Raw genomic sequence first — 25,191 nt, 5'->3', positions numbered from 1 at the left:
TTGTTATTGCTATTATTATTATTATTGTTGTTGTTGTTATTATTGTTATTGTTATTATTATTATTGTTGTTATTGTTATTATTGTTATTACTATTGTTATTATTGTCATTATTGTCATTATTATTATTGTTATTATTATTATTACTATTGTTGTTATTATTGTTATCGATATTATTGTTATTATTATTGTTGTTGTTATTATTATTATTATCGTTGGTGTTGTTATTGTTATTATTGTTATTATTGTTGTTGTTGGTGTTATTGTTATTATTGTTACTATTATTGTTGTTGTTGTTATTATTGTTGTTGTTGTTGTTGTTGTTGTTGTTAGAACCATCACTAAAGGTTCTGAATCACATAGCACCTACAGGTTGTGAGGCATCGTGTTTGAAGCTAGGACCAGCTGCAGGTCCTGTAGCAACTATTAGCAGCTCTGGGTTATTTAGAAATAAAGTGCTGTCACACTTGGGCATTTATCCCTCTGTGTGTGGAATAGGTTGGTTTTAGGGTGTTTCTGTGTTGATTGTATGTGACAGATATCTCATTAGCTTGATAGAATTTGCCGACGGGAACAGGACCAAGGCCAGAGAGGACGAGGACAGCTGGTCTCTGGAGTGCTAGGTTGTTCAGATATCCTGTCTGTTTCTTCAGTCTGCTCAGCGTGTTACAGTATATGACCTCTTTAAGTCTTTGGCTATACATAGTATGGCTGGTGGCCATATTCCAGACTTCTGTAGGGATGTGAGCTAAAGGGGACACCCGGCACATTAACTGACATTATGTCTGTATCAAGGTTATAATAGATATGTGTTTTAATATATATATTAAAAAATATATATATATATTTTTTTTTTTAACTGAAATGCTAGTTTTTATTTAATTATAGTTGTATACAAATTTTTATAGTTTTATAGTTTTTTTTTATAGTTTTTCAAGTTTTTATATTTTTTAGTTTCATTTATAGCGGTAGGGACATTCTGTAAAGCATACCTGGGAGGCTAGGAGACATTGTGCTGTATAGTGTTTTTGTTTTGTTGGGGGGGGGGGGGATTTCACTTCTTGCAACTGGGGGGCAGCAATACATAAGGTGATGAGTCAGATCACAGGTTAGGTTTTGTTGGGGGGGGGGATTTCACTTCTTGCAACTGGGGGGCAGCAATACATAAGGTGATGAATCAGATCACAGGTTAGGTTTAAATTAAAAAGTCTATCTCAATGTGACTTGGATTTAAAAGACTGATAAAAAAATATGATTGAAGGAAACTCTCTCTCGCCCATGTTTACACCACTGATGTATAGGGGTTTACACCAATCCAATGCCTTTTTATCTTGTGAGAAGAATCAAGTTAGCTGCCTAGCTGTTTTATCCTTGTTTAGCTAGTGATAGTGATGCACAAGAGAGCTCTATTTGAAACCTCACCCTCTACTGGCAGCAGTTACACACCAGATTCATTAGTTTGAAAATCCCCCCAAAACTCAATTGAAAACCCCATTCGATTTTTGCCCAAAGTTTAGGAAAAAAACAACAATTGAACATAATTCATGATGGTTTTTATTTTAGTTCGTTTTGGAGTTTATTTATTTATTTATTTCACCTTTATTTAACCAGGTAGGCAAATTGAGAACACGTTCTCATTTACAATTGCGACCTGGCCAAGATAAAGCAAAGCAGTTCGACACATACAACAACACATAGTTACACATGGAGTAAAACAAACATACAGTCAATAATACAGTGAGAATAAGTCTATATACAATATGAGCAAGTGAGGTGAGATAAGGGAGGTGAAGGCAAACAAAATATATATATAAATAAAAAAAAATATATATAAAAAGGCCATGGTGGCGAAGTAAATACAATATAGCAAGTAAAAAAAATAACACTGGAATGGTTGGTTTGCAGTGGAAGAAGGTGCAAAGTAGAGATAAAAATAATGGGGTGCAAAGGAGCAAAATAAATAAATACAGTAGGTAAAGAGGTAGTTGTTTGGGCTAAATTATAGATGGGCTATGTACAGGTGCAGTAATCTATGAGCTGCTCTGACAGCTGGTGCTTAAAGCTAGTGAGGGAGATAAGTGTTTCCAGTTTCAGAGATTTTTGTAGTTCGTTCCAGTCATTGGCAGCAGAGAACTGGAAGGAGAGGCGGCCAAAGGAAGAATTGGTTTTGGGGGTGACCAGAGAGATATACCTGCTGGAGCGCGTGCTACGGGTGGGCGTTGCTATGGTGACCAGCGAGCTGAGATAAGGGGGGACTTTACCTAGCAGGGTCTTGTAGATGACCTGGAGCCAGTGGGTTTGGCGACGAGTGTGAAGCGAGGGCCAGCCAACGAGAGCGTACAGGTCGCAGTGGTGGGTAGTATATGGGGCTTTGGTGACAAAACGGATGGCACTGTGATAGACTGCATCCAATTTATTGAGTAGGGTTTTGGAGGCTATTTTGTAAATGACATCACCGAAGTCGAGGATTGGTAGGATGGTCAGTTTTACAAGGGTATGTTTGGCAGCATGAGTGAAGGATGCTTTGTTGCGGAATAGGAAGCCGATTCTAGATTTAACTTTGGATTGGAGATGCTTGATGTGAGTCTGGAAGGAGAGTTTACAGTCTAACCAGACACCTAGGTATTTGTAGTTGTCCACATATTCTAAGTCAGAGCCGTCCAGAGTAGTGATGCTGGACAGGCGGGCAGGTGCAGGCAGCGATCGGTTGAAGAGCATGCATTTAGTTTTACTTGTATTTAAGAGCAATTGGAGGCCACGGAAGGAGAGTTGTATGGCATTGAAGCTCGCCTGGAGGGTTGTTAACACAGTGTCAAGAGAAGGGCCAGAAGTATACAGAATTGTGTCGTCTGCGTAGAGGTGGATCAGAGACTCACCAGCAGCAAGAGCGACATCATTGATGTATACAGAGAAGAGAGTCGGTCCAAGAATTGAACCCTGTGGCACCCCCATAGAGACTGCCAGAGGTCCGGACAACAGACCCTCCGATTTGACACACTGAACTCGATCAGAGAAGTAGTTGGTGAACCAGGCGAGGCAATCATTAGAGAAACCAAGGCTGTCGAGTCTGCCGATGAGGATGTGGTGATTGACAGAGTCAAAAGCCTTGGCCAGGTCAATGAATATGGCTGCACAGTACTGTTTCCTATCGATAGCGGTTAAGATATCGTTTATGACCTTGAGCGTGGCTGAGGTGCACCCATGACCAGCTCTGAAACCAGATTGCATAGCGGAGAAGGTATGGTGGGATTCGAGATGGTCGGTAATTTGTTTGTTGACTTGGCTTTCGAAGACCTTAGAAAGGCAGGGTAGGATAGATATAGGTCTGTAGCAGTTTGGGTCTAGAGTGTCTCCCCCTTTGAAGAGGGGGATAACCGCAGCTGCTTTCCAATCTTTGGGAATCTCAGACGACACGAAAGAGAGGTTGAAAAGTCTGATAATAGGGGTGGCAACAATTTCAGCAGATAGTTTTAGAAAGAAAGGGTCCAGATTATCTAGCCCGGCTGATTTGTAAGGGTCCAGATTTTGCAGCTCTTTCAGAACATCAGCTGACTGTATTTGGGAGAAAGAGAAATGGGGAAGGCTTGGGCGAGTAGCAGAGGGGAGGGCAGTGCTGTTGACCGGGGTAGGGGTAGCCAGGTGGAAAGCATGGCCAGCCGTAGAAAAATGCTTATTGAAATTCTCAATTATAATGGATTTGTCGGTGGTGACAGTATTTCCTATCTTCAGTGCAGTTGGAAGCTGGGAGGAGGTGTTCTTATTCTCCATGGACTTTACAGTGCCCCAGAACTTTTTTGAGTTTGTGTTGCAGGAAGCAAATTTCTGCTTGAAAAAGCTAGCCTTGGCTTTTCTAACTGCCTGTGTACACTGGTTTCTAGCTTCCCTGAAAAGTTGCATATCACGGGGGCTGTTCGATGCTAATGCAGAACGCCATAGGATGTTTTTCTGTTGGTTAAGGGCAGTCAGGTCAGGAGAGAACCAAGGGCTATATCTGTTCCTGGTTCTAAATTTCTTGAATGGGGCATGCTTATTCAAGATGGTGAGGAAGGCATTTAAAAAAAATATCCAGGCATCCTCTACTGACGGGATGAGATCAATATCCTTCCAGGATACCTCGGCCAGGTCGATTAGAAAGGCCTGCTCGCTGAAGTGTTTCAGGGAGCGTTTGACAGTGATGAGTGGAGGTCGTTTGATCGCTGACCCATTACGGATACAGGCAATGAGGCAGTGATCGCTGAGATCTTGGTTGAAAACAGCAGAGGTGTATTTGGAGGGCAAGTTGGTTAGGATGATGAGGGTACCCGTGTTTACGGAATTGGGGTGATACCTGGTAGGTTCATTGATAATTTCTGTGAGATTGAGGGCATCAAGCTTAGATTGTAGGATGGCTGGGGTGTTAAGCATGTTCCAATTTAGGTCGCCTAGCAGCACAAGCTCTGAAGATAGATGGGGTGCAATCAGTTCACATATGGTGTCCAGAGCACAGCTGGGGGCAGAGGGTGGTCTATAGCAGGCGGCAACAGTGAGAGACTTGTTTTTAGAGAGGTGGATTTTTAAAAGTAGGAGTTCAAATTGTTTCGGAACAGACCTGGATAGTAAAACAGAACTCTGCAGGCAATCCTTGCAGTAGATTGCAACACCGCCCCCTTTGGCCGTTCTATCTTGTCTGAAAATCTTGTAGTTAGGGATGAAAATGTCAGAATTTTTGGTGGTCTTCCTAAGCCAGGATTCAGACACGGCTAAAACATCTGGGTTGGCAGAGTGTGCTAAAGCAGTGAACAAAACAAACTTAGGGAGGAGGCTTCTAATGTTAACATGCATGAAACCAAGGCTATTACTGTTACAGAAGTCATCAAAAGAGAGCGCCTGGGGAATAGGAGTGGAGCTAGGTACTGCAGGGCCTGGATTCACCTCTACATCACCAGAGGAACAGAGGAGGAGTAGGATAAGGGTACGGCTAAAAGCTATGAGAATTGGTCGTTTGGAACGTCTAGAACAGAGAGTAAAAGGAAGTTTCTGGGGGCGATAAAATAGCTTCAAGGAATAATGTACAGACAAACGTATGGTAGGATGTGAATACAGTGGAGGTAAACCTAGGTAATGGGTGATGATGAGAGAGATATAGTCTCTAGAAACATCATTGAAACCAGGTGATGTCATCGCATATGTGGGTGGTGGAACTGAGAGGTTGGATATATAGTGAGCAGGGCTAGAGGCTCTACAGTGAAAATATAATAGTCTCAGTATTGTTTTCGTTTTTCAAACAGGTTTGTTAATTATTTTATTTCAGTTTTTGTATTAGTTTCAGTTTTAGTTTACTATAATAACCTTGGTCTGTATCCTTCTTACACTGGGTAAATTACAGATGTAGTATCTTTATTTGATCACCTTGTTGAAGGAGGACTTAAAAAATGTGTATTTGCGGTTTGAAAAGGCTTCTGATGTCTGTCAGACTTGATTTTCCCTGAAGAAAAATGTTTTAACCCCTACAAAATTGCCCATTAATAATTATAAATTCCCATGAATTATGCACCCATTATATTAGAGGGGGCACGAAGTACGTAAGGATAGAGGGAGGGGTTATCTGGAGGGGGGCTTTGCCCCTTTTGGAAGTCAGAGAATTTAGAATCTTTCAAACACCTGAAACAGCTTTTTCCTGCAATCTAGAGACATAATTTTTATGCCTAATTCTATGTAAAAAAAAAAAATTACAAAAATTATGCGTAGGTTATCTAAGCATACCTCAGTACCTGTTCAATTATCATTTTAATTAATTCTGAACTTCTAAGCCTTTTAAGTTTAGTACAACTGCCACACTGGTACATAGCATCATAACCCAATAATGAAAGACATTTTAGTATTTTCTAAAGTCTATCAACCTTGCCAGCAGGCATGACAGCTAAGATCGTTGGAGACAAGCTACTCTAACTTGATCGAAAGCCTGAAATAGCTTGGTAGTTAGTTATGAGATTGGGAGATTGGGAATTTATGTAGTTGACTAGCTGAAGCCAACTCCAAGCCAAATTGGTTTGATAGTATTACAGAGAAACAACAAAACACTTTTGTTTTATTTATTCATCAACAAGGAATCAATAGGCTACGTACCTCCTGTAAATCCTGTCCGTCACTAAAATCAAATCAAATGCACTCGAAACTCTCTCCTGACGATACTGTCTGCACTAGAGTATCTAGCGTCCTGCTAACATATTTTTGCTCCTTGATGCACCTAGGAGGCAACCACTTACTAGGCAGAATAGGGGGGGGGGGGGTAGCTATAGTCTGGTGTAATCTGGCTCTAATGGTGGTGTAACTATAGTCTGGTGTAATCTGGTGCTAATGATAATGTAACTATAGTCTGGTGTTATTTGGCACTAATGATAATGTAACTATAGTCTGGTGTAATCTGGCTCTAATGATAATGTAACTGTAGTCTGATGTAATCTGGTGCTACTGATAATGTAACTATAGTCTGGTGTAATCTGGTACTAATGATAATGTAACTATAGTCTGGTGTAATCTGGTGCTAATGATAATGTAACTGTAGTCTGATGTAATCTGGCTCTAATGATAGTGTAATTATAGTCTGGTGTAATCTGGCTCTAATGGCGGTGTAGCTATAGTCTGGTGTTATTTGGCACTAATGATAATGTAACTATAGTCTGGTGTAATCTGGTGCTAATGATAATGTAACTATAGTCTGGTGTAATCTGGTGCTAATGATAATGTAACTATAGTCTGGTGTAATCTGGTGCTAATGATAATGTAACTATAGTCTGGTGTAATCTGGTGCTACTGATAATGTAACTATAGTCTGGTGTAATCTGGTGCTAATGATAATGTAACTATAGTCTGGTGTAATCTGGTGCTAATGATAATGTAACTATAGTCTGGTGTAATCTGGTGCTAATGATAATGTAACTGTAGTCTGATGTAATCTGGCTCTAATGATAGTGTAGCTATAGTCTGGTGTAATCTGGCTCTAATGATAGTGTAGCTATAGTCTGTTGTAATCTAACTCTAATGATAGTGTAGCTATAAAATTGTGTAATCTGGCACTAATGATTAATGTAGGTATAGTCTGATGTAATCTGGCTCTAATGATAATGTAGCTATAGTCTGGTGTAATCTGGCTCTAATGATAATGTAGCTATAGTCTGGTGTAATCTGGCTCTAATGATAGTGTAGCTATAGTCTGGTGTAATCTGACTCTAATGATAACGTAGGTATAGTCTGGTGTAATCTGGCTCTAATGATAATGTAGCTATAGTCTGGTGTAATCTGACTCTAATGATTATGTAGCTATAGTCTGGTGTAATCTGACTCTAATGATAGTGTAGCTATACAATTGTGTAATCTGGCACTAATGATAATGTAGGTATAGTATGGTGTAATCTGGATCTAATGATAGTGTAGCTAAATAATGATGTAATCTGCCGCTAATGATTGTGTAGCTACAGTCTGGTGTTATTTGGCACTGATGCTAATGTAACTATAGTCTGGTGTAATCTGGCTCTAATGACAGTGTCTTTGGTTGATATATTGTGAGAATGATAGAGCACCACATCTCACCACAATAAACTCAGTAACATATCTTTTTTTTGTGTGTGCCAAAGCCTGCAGAACATGAGGGGATTACCATTATTACAATTCACGTAAAGAGCCTGAGTTTCGCCCTAAGAAGTGAATTGTATTGAGCTCTGGCTCTGCTTCATGATTAGGTCTGGCTCCAGTTCTTGCCTGGAAAAGTGGCTTGTCTCGATGCTCTTAAAAGTCAATATGCATTATCACTGTTGTCAACACGCCGTGCTTCCGCAATGATAAGGTTCCATAAGACTGTCCCAACTGGACGGACAGTCTTTATTTGATCCTCTCTGTAGCCAAAACAAATCTCACCAGCTAGAGAGCAGGCTGCCAGACGAGAGAGCCTCAGCTGCCCTCAGCTGGTTTTCACTGGGGAGCCAGAGAATCAGAGAGGATCATTCACTTTCAGAGCGTTCTGCATCTCCCAAAAACCCCTCAGGAGAAAAACCTGTTTTTCTCACTGCTGAGTGCAGGTTGTGGTGCAACTAACCTCCATTGAGCACAATCCAAGGTCCGCTATCATGAATAGCCCACTGGGCACAAACTGGTTTAATCAACATTGGTTTCAATGTAATTTGTCAACGTATTGTGACGTGGAATGTACCCGTGGAAAATACATTGGAACTGTTGTTTGTGAAATGTCAACCACATGATTATGTCATCATGTTAACCAATTTTCAACATAGACAAACCTTGTATAAAAAACCTTGAATGTGTACCTTTGAAACAACATCAAATCATCAACGTAATATCCACTAAAATCCCCAAATAACAATAAGCTGAGCAGCACCTCCTGCTGGAGAGTTGATTTATCTACAGCCATCCAATTTAGTCTCCCATCCAGGATTTTAAACAAGCCCAGCTTTGATATTTGTCACTGACTTACCAATGTGCTATTGTGAGCATGAGTGTTGAGAAACCTCCACTTAACAGATTCACTGTTCTTGTCAAAGTCATTCCAAATGGTAAGTTGAACAGAGCAGATGAAATATAATCACACTTTATCAATTATATATCATCAATGGGGCTATTTAGGCCTATTTGTCATTTGGGAAGTAATCAACATCTATTGTTTACATTTCAGTCCAGGATTAAACTAAAAATAGACAATACATATATTCTGAGTGTACAAAACATTAGGAACACCTGTTCTTTCCATGACATAGACTGACCAGGTGAATCCAGGTGAAAGCTATAATCCCTTATTGATGTCACTTGTTAAATCCACTTGAAATCAGTGTAGATGAAAGGGAGGAGAAGGGTTAAAGAACGATTTTTAAGCCTTGAGACGATTGAGACATGGATTGTTTATGTGTGCCATTCAGAGGGTGAATAGGCAAGACAAAATATTTAAGTGCCTTTGAACGGGGTATGGTAGTAGGTGCCAGGCGTACCAATTTATATGGAGAACTGCAACTTTGCCGGATTTTTCACGCTCGACAGTTTCCCGTTTGTATCAAGAATGGTCCACCATCCAAAGGACATCCAGCAAACCTGACACATCTGTGGGAAGCATTGGAGTCAACATAGACGAGCATCCCCTGTGGAAGGCTTTGAATTGAGGCTGTTCTGAGGGCAAAAAGGGAGGGATTTAATAGTAGGAAGGTGTTCATAATGTTTTGAACACTCAGTGTATTTATTCAACTTTAAAATTAGTAACACATCCCTGGCCACATTTTGAGGTTACTGTAACAATAAGTGTCTTCTTATGAAATCATAGATGCTCAATGTTCAAGATGACCTAGGTCTGTGGAGATCTTCACAAAAATGCTACAATAGTCTGTGCAGAATCTCAAATGACAATGACCGCATGCATCAAGTACGGTTGAAGTCGGAAGTTAACATACACCTTAGCCAAATACATTTAAACTCAGTTTTTCACAATTCCTGACATTTAATCCTAGTAAAAAATTTCCTGTCTTAGGTCAGTTAGGATCACCACCTTATTTTAAGAATGTGAAATGTCAGAATAATAGTAGAGAGAATGATTTATTTCAGCTTTTCACATTCCCAGTGGTTCAGAAGTTTACATACACTCAATTAGTATTTGGAAGCATTGCCTTTAAATTGTTTAACTTGGGTCAAACGTTTCAGGTAGCCTTCCATAAGCTTCCCACAATAAGTTGGGTGAATTTTGGCCCATTCCTCCTGACAGAGACAGGTTTGTAGGCCTCCTTGCTCGCACACACTTTTTTAGTTCTGCCACAAATGTTCTATAGGATTGAGGTCAGGGCTTTGTGATGGCCATTCCAATACCTTGACTTTGTTGTCCTTAATCCATTTTGCCACAACTTTGGAAGTATGCTTGGGGTCATTGTCCATTTGGAAGACCCATTTGCGACCAAGCTTTAACTTCCTGACTGATGTCTTGAGATGTTGCTTCAATATATCCACATCATTTTCCTGCCTAATGACGCCATCTATTTTGTGAAGTGCACCAGTCCCTCCTGCAGCAAAGCACCCCCACAACATGATGCTGCCACCCCTGTGCTTCACGGTTGGGATGGTGTTCATCGGCTTGCAAGCCTCCCCCTTTTTCCTCCGAACATCACGATGGTCATTACGGCCAAACAGTTCTATTTTTGGTTCATCAGACCAGAGGACATTTCTCCAAAAAGTAAGATCTTTGTCCCCATGTGCAGTTTCAAACCGTAGACTGGCTTTTTTATGGCGGTTTTGGAGCAGTGGCTTCTTCCTTGCGGAGCGGCCTTTCAGGTTATGTCGATATAGGACTCTACTGTGGATATAGATACTTTTGTACCTGTTTCATCCAGCATCTTCACAAGGTCTTTTGCTGTATTTCTGGGATTGATTTGCCCTTTTTGCACCAAAGTACATTAATCTCTAGGAGACAGAACGCGTCTCCTTCCTGAGCGGTATGACGGCTGCGTGGTCCCATGGTGTTTATACTACTGTTTGTACAGATGAACGTGGTACCTTCAGGCGTTTGGAAATTGCTCCCAAGGATGAACCAGACTTGTGGAAGTCTAAAAAAAATAATTCTGAGGTCTTGGCTGATTTATTTTGATTTTCCCCATGATGTCAAGCAAAGAGGCACTGAGTTTGAAGGTAGGCCTTGAAATACATCCACAGGTATACCTGCAATTGACTCAAATGATGTCAATTAGCCTATCAGAAGCTTCTAAAGCCATGACATCATTTTCTGGGATTTTCCAAGCTGTTTAAAGGCAGAGTCAACTTAGTGTATGTAAACTTCTGACCCACTGGAATTGTGATACAGTGAATTATAAGTGAAATAATCTGTCTGTAAACAATTGTTGGGAAAATTACTTGTGTCATGCACAAAGTAGATGTCCTCACCGACTTGCCAAAACTATAGTTTGTTCACAATAAACTTGTTGAGTGGTTGAAAAACAGGTTTTAATGACTCCAACCTAAGTGTAAGTTTACTTCCGACTTCAACTGTACTTATAATCTAAATTTGAATCTAAATTGCAATCCAGGGTTATTTGGTTTTGCTATTAGATGAAGCACAGTCATAACACTTTAAATTGTTGTATAAATTGACAAAATATCTGAAATTGTATTCCCATTTAAACTTTGCTGTGCTTTTAAATGTTTGACAGCGCAGTGATAACACATTTAATTGACAACTAAACCGAAAATCATATATTGATTTTCCATTGGAATTTGGTTGTACTTTTAGGTGGTTGAAGCATTGTGGTAACAGATTGGGAATTCAACAAACATTTGACTGTCTTTTTGAGTGGGTGAAAATAGATTGTAATCTCATTGATCAACGTATAAAACCAAATGTTACCCAATTCTCCACGTTGAAATTATGTGGTGTGCCCAGTGGGATGAATTTGTTATAGCTAGAGTACTCTACTTAAATACACTGGAGGGCGATGATAAAGAGATTAAAGGTACATGGGACAAGGATATAAAAGAACTGTCGAGTCTTGTATTGCCTTTGTATCTCCTGGCGAGAAAGATGTGTATCTTGAAAATAATAATAAAAGAGTCTTCTGGTATCTTTTGCATTGGAGGAAAAATGGCCCTGGCTGTTACAAGGATAAATGTGGTTGTGATTTAGATAGGAACAACATAGCATACGCAGTAAAGACTAAACAAATCTGCACAAAATACAGATGTGGAATCTTAATTTGATCACCAAAAAAATGTGGGTTGAGGTTTAAGAAGGCTTCTGAAGTTTGTAATTTCCACTTTGAAATTTCAGACTTGATTTCGCCCTTAAGAAAAATGTACAATCCCTGCAAAAAATATCCATTCATTATAATCCACAGAATCATTCCCATTTCCTGTTGCTGCTGGGAAAAAAACTGGCTCAAACTAAGGTCCTACATCTGTATAATCAGAAAGAAACTAAATTCAAATCCGCTTAATACGAGTAATTCCAATTAGGTTTATTTTTGAAGTTCAAACAATAACAAAGCGTTCTCCCTGTGAACACAGGTACAACAGAGAAACTTTTACAAGCTCTCCAGATCAAGTCTTCATCTTGTAGATTTGAATCACTGTTTTGGTTTTCTTTCTTCACTGAACAGCCATGTCTAGATGAATAAAGACAGCTGACTTGCTAGCAGGTGAACAGCCATGTCCAGATGAATAAAGACAGCTGACTTGCTAGCAGGTGAACAGCCATATCGAGATGAATAAAGACAGCTGACTTGCTAGCAGGAGAACAGCCATGTCTAGATGAATAAAGACAGCTGACTCGCTAGCAGGTTAACAGCCATGTCTAGATGAATAAAGACAGCTGACTCGCTAGCAGGTGAACAGCCATGTCTAGATGAATAAAGACAGCTGACTTGCTAGCAGGTGAACAGCCATGTCTAGATGAATAAAGACAGCTGACTTGCTAGCAGGTGAACAGCCATGTCCAGATGAATAAAGACAGCTGACTCGCTAGCAGGTAAACAGCCATGTCTAGATGAATAAAGTCAGCTGACTTGCTAGCAGGTGAACAGCCATGTCCAGATGAATAAAGACAGCTGACTTGCTAGCAGGTGAACAGCCATATCGAGATGAATAAAGACAGCTGACTTGCTAGCAGGAGAACAGCCATGTCTAGATGAATAAAGACAGCTGACTTGCTAGCAGGTGAACAGCCATGTCTTGATGAATAAAAACAGCTGACTTGCTAGCAGGTGAACAGCCATGTCTAGATGAATAAAGACAGCTGACTTGCTAGCAGGTGAACAGCCATGTCTAGATGAATAAAGACAGCTGACTTGCTAGCAGGTGAACAGCCATGTCCAGATGAATAAAGACAGCTGACTCGCTAGCAGGTAAACAGCCATGTCTAGATGAATAAAGACAGCTGACTCGCTAGCAGGTTAACAGCCATGTCTAGATGAATAAAGACAGCTGACTCGCTAGCAGGTGAACAGCCATGTCTAGATGAATAAAGACAGCTGACTTGCTAGCAGGTGAACAGCCATGTCTAGATGAATAAAGACAGCTGACTTGCTAGCAGGTGAACAGCCATGTCCAGATGAATAAAGACAGCTGACTCGCTAGCAGGTAAACAGCCATGTCTAGATGAATAAAGTCAGCTGACTTGCTAGCAGGTGAACAGCCATGTCCAGATGAATAAAGACAGCTGACTTGCTAGCAGGTGAACAGCCATATCGAGATGAATGAAGACAGCTGACTTGCTAGCAGGTAAACAGCCATGTCTAGATGAATAAAGACAGCTGACTCGCTAGCAGGTAAACAGCCATGTCTAGATGAATAAAGACAGCTGACTTGCTAGCAGGTGAACAGCCATGTCTAGATGAATAAAGACAGCTGACTTGCTAGCAGGTGAACAGCCATGTCTAGATGAATAAAGACAGCTGACTCGCTAGCAGGTGATATACATCAAAGCGTTCTATATAGATATAGACAGTGTGTATACGACACATTTGCTGCAGTTCTTGATCATATAATATTATGGCAGCAGCTCCTGTCTTTTCAGATCCCTACTTCTATTGGATAACAAGCAAACCACTTGCAGAGAGAAGCCACAATGAGTGACAGTGCAGAAATGATTGAGCCTCACTATGGAATGAAAGAAAAGTTATACACAGACAAATAGAGACGTGAACAAGATAAAAAAAAACAACACCTTATTAAGATCATCAATGAATGGTTGCAAAGATAGCTGTCACCACCATGGCACTACCTTGCATTCCTGGTGTGCCAATTACCCCATCTCTTCTCACTGTTCTCATTCAAATAGCACTGCATTTATTTTTATAACACGCTTTATACAGTGCTGCGAAAAAGTATTTGCCCCTTTCTGATTTTCTTGATTTTCGCATATTTTTTATACTGAATGTAATCAGATCTTCAAGCAAAACTAATATTAGATCAAGGGAACCTGCATTTACAAAATAACACACAAAAAATATATACTTATTTTATTTATTTAATTAACAAAGTTATACAACACCCAATTCCCCTGTGTGAAAACATTATTGGCCCCTTACACTCCAGAAAGTGGACTCAAGTTTGTCTAAAAGCACATGGAAGTACCTGGATGATAATCAAGACACTTGGGAGAATGTTCCATGAAGAGATGAGTCAAAAGTAGAACTTTAACGACGACATGGGTCCCATTATGGCAATCAAATCAAATCACATGTTCACCTCTCCTCTTTCCTTTTCCTCTCCACCTAACCCTACCATAACCCTACCCTAACCCCACCCCAACCTACCCTAACCCTTATCCTAACCCTTACCCTAACCCTACCCTAACCCTAACCCTAACCTAACCCTACCCTAACCCTTACCCTAACCCTAACCCTACCCTAACCCCACCCCACCCTACCCTTACCCTAACCCTAACCCTACCCTAACCCTACCCTTACACTAACCCTACCCTAACCCTAACGTAACCCCACCCCACCCTACCCTAACCCTAACCTAACCCTACCCTTACCCTAACCCTAACCCTACCCTAACCCCACCCCACCCTACCCTAACCCTAACTCTACCCTAACCCTACCCTTACCCTAACCCTAACCCTACCCTAACCCCACCCTACCCTACCCTACCCTAACCCTTACCCTAACCCTACCCTAACCCCACCCCACCCTACCCTAACCCTACCCTAACCCCACCCCACCCTACCCTTACCCTAACCCTAACCCTACCCTAACCCCACCCCACCCTACCCTAACCCTAACCCTAACCCTGCCCTTACCCTAACCCACCCTACCCTAACCCTAACCCTGCCCTTACCCTACCCTACCTTACCCTAACCCTAACCCTACCCTAACCCTAACCCTACCCTATCCTAAACATAACCCTAACCATACCCTAACCATAACCCTACCCTAACCCTACCCTAACCCTAACCCTATCCTAACCCCACCCCACCCTACCCTAACCCTACCCTGATCCAACCCTAACCCAACCCTACCCTAACCCTAGCCTACCCTAACCCCACCCTACCCTAACCATACCCTACCCTAACCCTACCCTTACCCTAACCCTACCCTACCCTACCCAACCCTAACCCTACCCTAACCCTAATCCAGGTGGATAGCAACATTTAAGACCTTGGCTCCACTTGGTATGAACGGTAAAGAGGAGGATAAAGCATTGACAGTGGGAGTTAGTGAGGGCCTAATTAAGAGAGCTGGAGGGGCCACCGACACGAGGAGGAAGTTCAATATAAAACAATGTATTTATTTGTTCAATCTGGTTTTGTCGTTTTTTTAAATATTTAATTGTATTATATCAAGCACTTTAACATAGCACTTATCTTTGTACCACTTAATCTCTTCATCCCTTGGTGTGATTTCCAATTATGTACTTATTTAATTATTTATCTATTCATTTATTGATCCAGTTTGCATGTTTTATTATACAAAATGTGTTTTAAAATTAAACTTGTTTACCCCTAGCACATTATCAACAATTGTCTTCCCCCTGTTTGTTGAACTGTGATGGGTGACCCCTCGGAGCTCTCATCTTTTCATGTTCTCCCACCCTCTCCAGGCCGGTCTGATGTACTTTACAGAAACAGGGCAGAAAGTTGCAATAGGCCCGTGCAACCCAATGTTTAATACCAGCATAAACAGAAACTCTCATAAACCTAACATGTTCATCTTTCCTCCTCTTTTACTTTTCCTCTCCACAGTTTGTTCACAGTTTTCCAAAGGAGTCTATGCCATCATTGGATTGTATGACAGGAAGACCATGCACATGCTCATGTCGTTCTGCGGGGCTCTCCACGTCTGCTTTGTGACACCCAGTTTCCCCATAGAAACCAACAACCAGTTTGTGATCCAGCTGAGACCGGAGCTTCAGGAGCCCCTCATCGCCCTGATTCATCACTACAAATGGACCAAGTTTGTCTACATGTATAGCTCTCATTCAGGTACTGGTCATCATTCTCTCACGTTTCTTTGTGTCTTTACAAGTGGAACCTCTTGAGCAGGTTAAACTATACAGTAGGCTTGACGTCAACATACTCTCCCAATACACTGGTAGAGCACAGTTGGACTGACGTCAAGCTCGAGCATCTCTGCAAGTGTTATTGTAGATATTTTTCAAGTTGCCTAGCTGTTATTTAATCTTTGTGGGAATGTTGTGGATACTTGCTAAATGTAACCTATCTCGGGTTCAGGGTGACATTAATTGAAATGGTGTATAGTCAGACTAGTCCATATTAAAGTTTGCTTTACTATTTTGTCTCTAACTATGTTGCCCGACTGTATATGGTATGATATATCGTCCTACAACATCTGTGGATGTGTTTGAGTTTGGTTTTCTTAGCTGTTAAATCTACAGTATTATTTGGTATTCTTAGCTGTTAAATATATTTTCTGTTATTCTGACAGAAACTCCTCTACATGTGTAAGCTGAATTCTGTAAACTGTATTTCCTCAATGCACATTTTGTGCTTGGATGGGCATATATGACTGCCATGGTCTCCTATGGGAAATGAGCCCGTGGTGCGTGTGTACCTCTTCAATTTGCAGCCACTCAACTGTGACCTTCACTCATCTTCAGTGCCTTCAGAAACAGATGCAGCTAGAAGGATACGTTAACTGTTTAATGATGCAGAGTCTGGTCGGAGCAGTGGATGTGCCCTGGACAAAGGCCGCAGACCGAAGAGCATGAAACTGAAGATGAACAAATATAATTACATCATGTGTAACTTGCTTGCTTATCTTCATTGTACACGGTATATGATCGTCACCGAAGGGCTTCTTTGACCGTAGATAGTTTCATTGAGTAAAATGTTTCCGGTAACGGGACAAATGCTCCGTGGATTTATTTAGCTAGTCTTAGCGCTTCAGTCTTGAACAAGGAACTCAAGGTTGTTGACTTCTTCGTGACAGATCTGAGAGCCCCACCTGTTGCCTGGATATAGCATTGCACAGTCGGTGGTTATTTATTTAAGCCTTTTAGGAAACTTCACTCCAATCTTAATGTCAGTGACTCTGTGTCTGTGTTATATGTGTGTACGTGGGGTTACATGACATATGTACTCTTCAGGACATGACCAGAGATTAATCACGGCTGTTTTTCTGTTTAACGCTGAAGCCAGAGCTCAGGGTGTTTCCCTTAAGGTATAATTTCCCTTGCCTATTGGAATTGTTTAAGGGCGTTGTATAGAGCCAGTTAAACATTTCCTTCGGTACGGGCATAATTTAAGGGTTTTATGGTAGTTTAAAGGCATGTAAATGCAGAAAGAGTCTCTGGTTACCACGGAGACGACCTGATTTGCTGAATGAGTGTCTCATCAAAGAGATCGCTTTTATTTTGGGAGATCGCCAAATTAAACTTCTACATTCAAGACAGGAGAAACAAATTGATTAAGAAGATAACAAAACATTTATTTTAGTAACTTTTCTCTCAACTTTTTTTATATTACATTCTAGCACGTCAAGCTAACTTACAGCGTAGGTAGCTAGCTAGCTTTGTAGCTATGGATTGTGCAACTTCCAATGTTTAGCTACCTAGCTAACTTGCTGGTTGATGTTTTCCTTTTGAAACCAGGGCAGAAGAAAGCAACATTCACCTCCACAAATGCTGTTTACATTGATATCCATACTGAATGAAGCACTTAAGGGACCTCATAGGGAACCCTTAACTTTTTCACTTAATTTAAGGGGGAAATTTACCATACAATGTGTTGTGCAACTGTCTTAAAGTTAAGGAAACTTTAAGTGAAAAGATAAGGGGGAAATTAACTTAAGATGCTTTATGGAACCGGGCCCTGCGCTAGAGAAGCCACATAGCCCTGCTCAGTATTGTGACACCTCAAGACTAGACTCCAGAGCATAGTTTGGTAACTATACGACAAGACATGGTTCCCCTTAGGTGCTAAGTAGTACAGTGTGATTGCTCTCACAGACTACAAGATGACTATAAAAGGTTTTACGTGTACTTTTGACTTTTTGATGTATGTAGCTACGTGATGGGTTTTATCCTTTGTTCTCGCCGTGACTCTAGAACTGGAATCGAGTTCCCTGGCCCTTCTTCTGACCGACTGCATCCCACAGTGTAGTCCCAGGGGGGGGGGGGGGGGGAGTGGGTGGTGGGTAGTTCCTCTTCCTACTGACTCCATCCCACAGTGTGGTCCTGGGGGGGGGGGGGGGTTAGATTAACCCTTGTCTTCCTGCCTTGCCATCTCACACATATGTTTGCTATAGTAAAAATGAAGACAAATATATAATTTCACAACAAAAGCTCACCATCTTAACCTAGACAGGGTCCATATAAGAACCAAGATCCACTTGAGCAACGACTGCATACAGGTGTTCAAAAATGTACACTGTACACAAATAGAGACTGCGGGAATGTAATTTGCATTTGTGCGACCTTTGAGAGAAGCTGTGATAGGCAGATCTGTGAGACCAGCAGAAAAAGGGGGCTGATAGAAGCCCAGGCTGCTTTCCCTGCCAATCCCAACGTTTCACTTGCTTATCTGCACTGCTGCAGTGGCGTGATGCGTCGCTAACACTACACAAATAGAGCACAGCGTTTGTCTCTCTCTCTAGTTTATCTGCAGGTTAGTCCCAGCTAACAACAAGCATTCCCATAACTTTGGAGAATGTTCCCTTAAGAGTCTCATTAGGCCATTAGCTAATGTTTTCATAGGAATGTTCCCATGATGTGCAAGGAATATTTCCAATAGACCATTCTCTTATTTGTCAAATATAACTTATCCAGAACGTGGTTACCATGTTCTCAGAACTGAAGATGTTAATGACCTAGACATGTTTCATTGGAACGTTGCAAGAACATTCATGTGTCCGGTTTTCTGTGGGTTAGGAGAATATTCCATCAATGTACCACCAAACATCAAATCAAATCAAATCAAATTTTATTTGTCACATACACATGGTTAGCAGATGTTAATGCGAGTGTAGCGAAATGCTTGTGCTTCTAGTTCCGACAATGCATTAATAACAAACGAGTAATCTAACCTAACAATTCCACAACTACTACCTTATACACACACACGTGTAAAGGGATAAAGAATATGTACATAAAGAAATGTGGTCCCGTGTGGCTCAGTTGGTAGAGCATGGCGCTTGCAACGCCAGGGTTGTGGGTTCAATTCCCACGGGGGGACCAGGGTTCAATTCCCACGGGGGGACCAGGATGAATATGTATGAGCTTTCCAATTTGTAAGTCGCTCTGGATAAGAGCGTCTGCTAAATGACTTAAATGTAATGTAATGATATATGAATGGGTGATGGTACAGAACGGCTTACTCAAGATGCAGTAGATGGTATAGAGTACAGTATATACATACACAGAACATACACAGAACATGGTTGCCACGTTCTCAGAACATAAGATATTTAATGTTCTAGTTTTATGGGAATGTTGCAAGAACATTTGTATCAAACAAATATTTCATTACACATAATGTCTTGTTACTGTTGCCGAGCATATCAAGGTCCTGATAAATTTATTAAACTGAACACTGAATACAAAATAACAAAGGTGAAAAAACGAAACAGTCCTATCAGGTGACACAACACAAAACAGGAAACAACTACCCACAAACACAGGTGGGAACAGGCTACCTAAGTATGGTTCTCAATCAGAGACAACAATTGACAGCTGCCTCTGATTGGGAACCATACCAGGCCAAACACAGAAATACAAAACATAGAACAAAACATAGAATGCCCACCCCAACTGACGCCCTGACCAAACCGAAATAGAGACATAAAAAAGGAGCTAAGGTCAGAACGTGACAGCTGATCCATTCATAGGTGTTTGTCTGTTAGCAAGGATAGGGATCCTCACACCAACAGCGTTTTTAACATTGTGTTTTAAACATAAATATTTAACACACTTTGACATACATGATTACATTGTGCATGTTCATTTATACTTTATAATTATTATTCAAGATGTCCTCACCTGGAATTTGAATTCACAACCTCTTGGTTCACCGTACTCTGATCTATCTGCTACGCAACCATGTCTGTGTCAGATGTCAGTCGATCTGACTAGTCTTTTATCATTGATTTGAATGACATACTTCAGCAATTTAAGAGCTTTCTGTATAGTTGTCTAATGTTAGTGGGGTATATTAACCTGTTTTTAAATGATACACCTGAATCACTATGATCAATAATAGTTTTTCTTTAGTGTACTTTTAACAGAGCTGAGATTTACTTCAAAGTGAATTTACACTGGTGCTTCCACCTATCAGGCTGTTTCAGATCTAGTGCCTAGGGAGGAGGGGTTAGGGTTTCTTTTGGACCTATCAGGCTGTTTCAGATCTAGTGACTAGGGAGGAGGGGTTAGGGTTTCTTCTGGACCTATCAGGCAGTTTCAGATCTAGTGACTAGGGAGGAGGGGTTAGGGTTTCTTCTGGACCTATCAGGCTGTTTCAGATCTAGTGCCTAGGGAGGAGGGGTTAGGGTTTCTTCTGGACCTATCAGGCTGTTTCAGATCTAGTGACTAGGGAGGAGGGGTTAGGGTTTCTTCTGGACCTATCAGGCTGTTTCAGATCTAGTGCCTAGGGAGGAGGGGTTAGGGTTTCTTCTGGACCTATCAGGCTGTTTCAGGCTGCCCTCGAGATATCCCTTATTGGGACAGTGGTTAGGGTGTTAGTCATGGATGCTGGTGGCCTGGAGATATCCCTTATTGGGACAGTGGTTAGGGTGTTAGTCATGGATGCTGGTAGCCTGGAGATATCCTTTATTGGGACAGTGGTTAGGGTGTTAGTCATGGATGCTGGTGGCCTGGAGATATCCCTTATTGGGACGGTGGTTAGAGTGTTAGTCATGGATGCTGGTGCCCTTGAGATATCCCTTATTGGGACAGTGGTTAGGGTGTTAGTCATGGATGCTGGTGGCCTGGAGATATCCCTTATTGGGACAGTGGTTATGGTGTTAGTCATGGATGCTGGTGGCCTGGAGATATCCCTTATTGGGACAGTGGTTAGGGTGTTAGTCATGGATGCTGGTGGCCTGGAGATATCCCTTATTGGGACAGTGGTTAGGGTGTTAGTCATGGATGCTGGTGGCCTGGAGATATCCCTTATTGGGACAGTGGTTAGGGTGTTAGTCATGGATGCTGGTGGCCTGGAGATATCCCTTATTGGGAAAGTGGTTAGAGTGTTAGTCATGGATGCTGGTGGCCTGGAGATATCCCTTATTGGGACAGTGGTTAGGGTGTTAGTCATGGATGCTGGTGGCCTGGAGATATCCCTTATTGGGACAGTGGTTAGGGTGTTAGTCATGGATGCTGGTGGCCTGGAGATATCCTTTATTGGGACAGTGGTTAGGGTGTTAGTCATGGATGCTGGTGGCCTGGGTTTGAGACCTGCTAGGGGAGTCACCCTACTCTCACTATATGTTAATATTACCGTTTTGAATGTTGTCAGAATAGTTATTATCATATTATGTGTAGATTTCTCCTCTTTCATGCGTTTCTGGGACTTTGGTTTCCAACGTTGTGCCTTTGTGCTCAACCTCCAGATGCTTTTTGGGGTTTGATGTGATGTTTCTGGCAAAGAGAACAATGCTGCCTTTGTAGTGTTTGCATTTGACAAAAATGTTGTTCTCTTTCTCCTTGATTAACTCAAAATAATGAGAGCATTTCATGTTAAAAGCATAGTGTGTGTGAGAGTTTCCCTAACCTCACCAACATATAAAAGGAGCTGTGAATAGATTTGTGGTTCACCAATCAGGGACTTGATGGGCTTGGCAACAGCAACAAGGTGTGATGTGTGATTCATTTTTATGTTGTTAGGGGGAACATTTATTTTGGACCAACAGGCGACCTCTTGACAACTGATACACAGAAATGTTCTTGCAGCGTTCCCATGAAACATGCCTAGAACATTAATATCTCATATTCTGAGAACATGGCAACCGTGTTTTGTGTATGCTTGATGTGACGTTGATGGAATATTTTCCTAACCCTCAGAAACCTAGACACATGACGGTTCTTGCAATGTGCCAGAAAATGCTTCTAAAACCTTCATTTTGTACATTCTAAAAACATTGCAACCACATTCTAGAGAAGTTCTGCTTGACATTAAGGAAAGTTCTCCTAACTTTAACACCAAAACATGTTAAAAAGGCTTTTAGAAGGTTTTTGTTAACATAGATATAATGTTCCCCCAACTAATGGAAAACTGGACACTCCAACATTAGGGGAAAATTACGGTAACATTACAAAAACGTTGTCTCTCCTTAATATTGTTAGCTGGGATGCTGCTCAGTGGGCGATAAAGCTGGTTTGCTTTCTGGTGTGAGACGAGTCCACAGCTGCTGAGACAAGTTCTATGTGCCTATACAGAGATGGCAGGAAGTGTATTGCAAGGCCAGCAGTGGCAGTTTAAACATTGGATCCGACACTGTTTTAATTAACATGAAATGCCCTTTGCAGGATCACTGTTACTTCTTACAAAACGACTTTTGTCATCTGTTGCGTAATCCATGTCGCTACTAAAATTTTAAAAACATAACTTTTATCTGTTTCTATATATTACTGTAAAAATTGCAAGGACTTTTTAAACCATTCAGTCTCTCTTGGAACATAACATATTTTGTTCCCTCTGCTAATGAATGCAAATGCAGAAATATTATACATAGCACACACCACTAGGAGTCTCTCCTTGTCAGGTCAGATGGCCAGGCTGGTGCATCAGTAATGCATAATGTAATTGATGTGTTATTTGCATACGAACTCAAAGCTGTGGGCTCCAGTGAAGTATCATCCAAAAAAATGGAATGAGGAAGCAGCTTGTTGTGGCTCCAAATTTACCATCTCCATTTGGGTTTACTTTAGTATTGTTTTGTAAATTATATTCATTTTGTTAATGTTTATGCAAATCCAATTCAGGGCATAAAGATTAGTGTCTATATTTATCATTTTCATCTCTATTGACCAAAATGTAATTTTATCCAATTCCTTCAGCACAAAGCTCTTGTTCTTTAAGAGATATTTGTAATGAGGGCTTTGGTACTGAGTTCACCTACTGGTTGATTCAGATGACATATGCTACTATAAACAACAGAAACCAGACAAATCAACAACAACAACAACAATATATCTAATGCACGTCGGAACTAAAACAATTATGTCTCACTTGGTTATCTCCTAGGAGTCTCAAATGACAAACATTTTATTGCAGTAGTAGACTTCATGAACATACATAATGATAATTCCAACTTCGTTGTTGTGTTGTTGTAAAAAAAAAAAAAAAAAGGCCACTACTCTCAAGCGAACTATGTTCTCACCACCTACATTTTTATTTATTTATTTTACCGTTATTTTACCAGGTAAGTTGACTGAGAACACCTTCTCATTTGCAGCAACGACCTGGGGAATAGTTACAGGGGAGAGGAGGGGGATGAATGAGCCTATTGTAAACACAATTGTAAACATACATCAGTTGCCAATCACCTAGCGCAATGGATAGGTGTGAGCTTTAATTAACAAAATGTAGTTTGAATGTGGGGTTCACATCCTGCTCTCCTTCTTTGCCTTCCCGGTTCACTATTTTCTCAAAAACTGTGCATCCGTGGTTTTATGTAGGATGCTGAAGACCAAAGATGATCATAGGTTTGACTAAATAAAACAAATTATTTGAACAACAATGTCCCGCTAGTGTGGTTTCAAATAAAATCATTTTCCAAATTTAGCCAGGATTTAATCCTGGGCCTATGGTGTCTGGAGGATTCCTAATCCTCCACCCTATCTCCTGGGCTACCGTTCAGGAACCAAAGCGGATGGTACTCCACAGGGGGGGAATCTCACTCACCACTGCTTTACAGGCTTAGCCACCTGTCAAGTGAAAGTAAGTGAAGAATATCTGAATATCTAGAGTAAGTTTGGAAGTGGTGTCCGGTGCAGGTCGATGTTTTGAAAGACTATCTAGAGTAAGTTTGGAAGTGGTGTCCGGTGCAGGTCGATGTTTTGAAAGACTATCTAGAGTAAGTTTGGAAGTGGTGTTCAGTGCAGGTCGATGTTTTGAAAGACTATCTAGAGTAAGTTTGGAAGTGGTGTTCGGCGCAGGTCGATGTTTTGAAAGACTATCTAGAGTAAGTTTGGAAGTGGTGCCCAGCGCAGGTCGATGTTTTGAAAGACTATCTAGAGTAAGTTTGGAAGTGGTGCCCAGCGCAGGTCGATGTTTTGAAAGACTATCTAGAGTAAGTTTGGAAGTGGTGCCCAGCGCAGGTCGATGTTTTGAAAGACTATCTAGAGTAAGTTTGGAAGTGGTGCCCAGCGCAGGTCGATGTTTTGAAAGACTATCTAGAGTAAGTTTGGAAGTGGTGTCCGGTGCAGGTCGATGTTTTGAAAGACTATCTAGAGTAAGTTTGGAAGTGGTGTTCAGTGCAGGTCGATGTTTTGAAAGGCACAGTTGGATCCAACAAAGTTTTTTTATCACGTGTAACTGCCTGTCACCTCTTGAATTGAATTTAACTTCAATTAAACTTTTTAAACTCGCTTTGACATATTAACAAAGAACTTTGTATCCATAATTTGATCATTACCTATAACAACTAGAGCTGTTTAAATTAATATCACTTTGGCTCTACGCCCGGAGCCAACTTTCCACCTGTTTAGCAGCAGGTCGGCGCTCTTTGTCCGGCAGTTCCTACAGCTGTCAGATGATAGTGCGATGTCTGAAGATGCAAAACGTCATCAATCACGTCTTATTGTTACTTTGATACAAGCATCGGTACTTTTCTATCAGATCAGAGTGCCTTGAAAATGTGAGACAAGCGTCCCATCGCTACTCTATAACATCAAACACATGGTCTCCAGGTGTTTGATGCCATTCCAATTGCTCCGATCCGGCCATTATTATGAGCCGTTCTCCCCTCAGCAGCCTCCTGTGACTAAGGTAAGGTGGCTACCATCACTACTGTATAACGTATGTTGAGTGTCCTACTTACTTTACTTTATTGTCCCCGTGGGGAAGGGTTGTTGCAGTGTCATGTACACGTTTAAGGTGGCGTTTAAATATAAATAAAATTGACAATACAACTTTCATAACAGTTACATACAAATAAAAAGAGACTAGCCTGCTGGCCTTACTGAGTGGATAGGAACATTAGCCTGCTGGCCTTACTGGGTCAATAGGAACATTAGCCTGCTGGCCATACTGGGTCAATAGGAACATTAGCCTGCTGGTCTTA

General features: G+C 41.1%; 1 protein-coding gene across 4 annotated transcripts in view; it reads left to right on the top strand.

The window, feature by feature from the left end:
* Positions 1-25,191, top strand: part of LOC129867970 (glutamate receptor 1-like) — a 113,624-nt gene that overhangs the window by 19,385 nt on the left and 69,048 nt on the right. For all 4 annotated transcript variants that reach the window (XM_055941495.1, XM_055941494.1, XM_055941496.1 and 1 more), the window contains exon 3: positions 15,696-15,935. In XM_055941495.1, the coding sequence (XP_055797470.1) occupies positions 15,696-15,935 (240 nt within the window). The remainder of the gene's footprint in view (positions 1-15,695; positions 15,936-25,191) is intronic.

This window comes from Salvelinus fontinalis, chromosome 13 (genome assembly GCF_029448725.1).
Source record: "Salvelinus fontinalis isolate EN_2023a chromosome 13, ASM2944872v1, whole genome shotgun sequence".
Taxonomy (NCBI): Eukaryota; Metazoa; Chordata; class Actinopteri; order Salmoniformes; family Salmonidae; genus Salvelinus; species Salvelinus fontinalis.
This window is presented reverse-complemented; position numbering and strand designations above follow the sequence as displayed.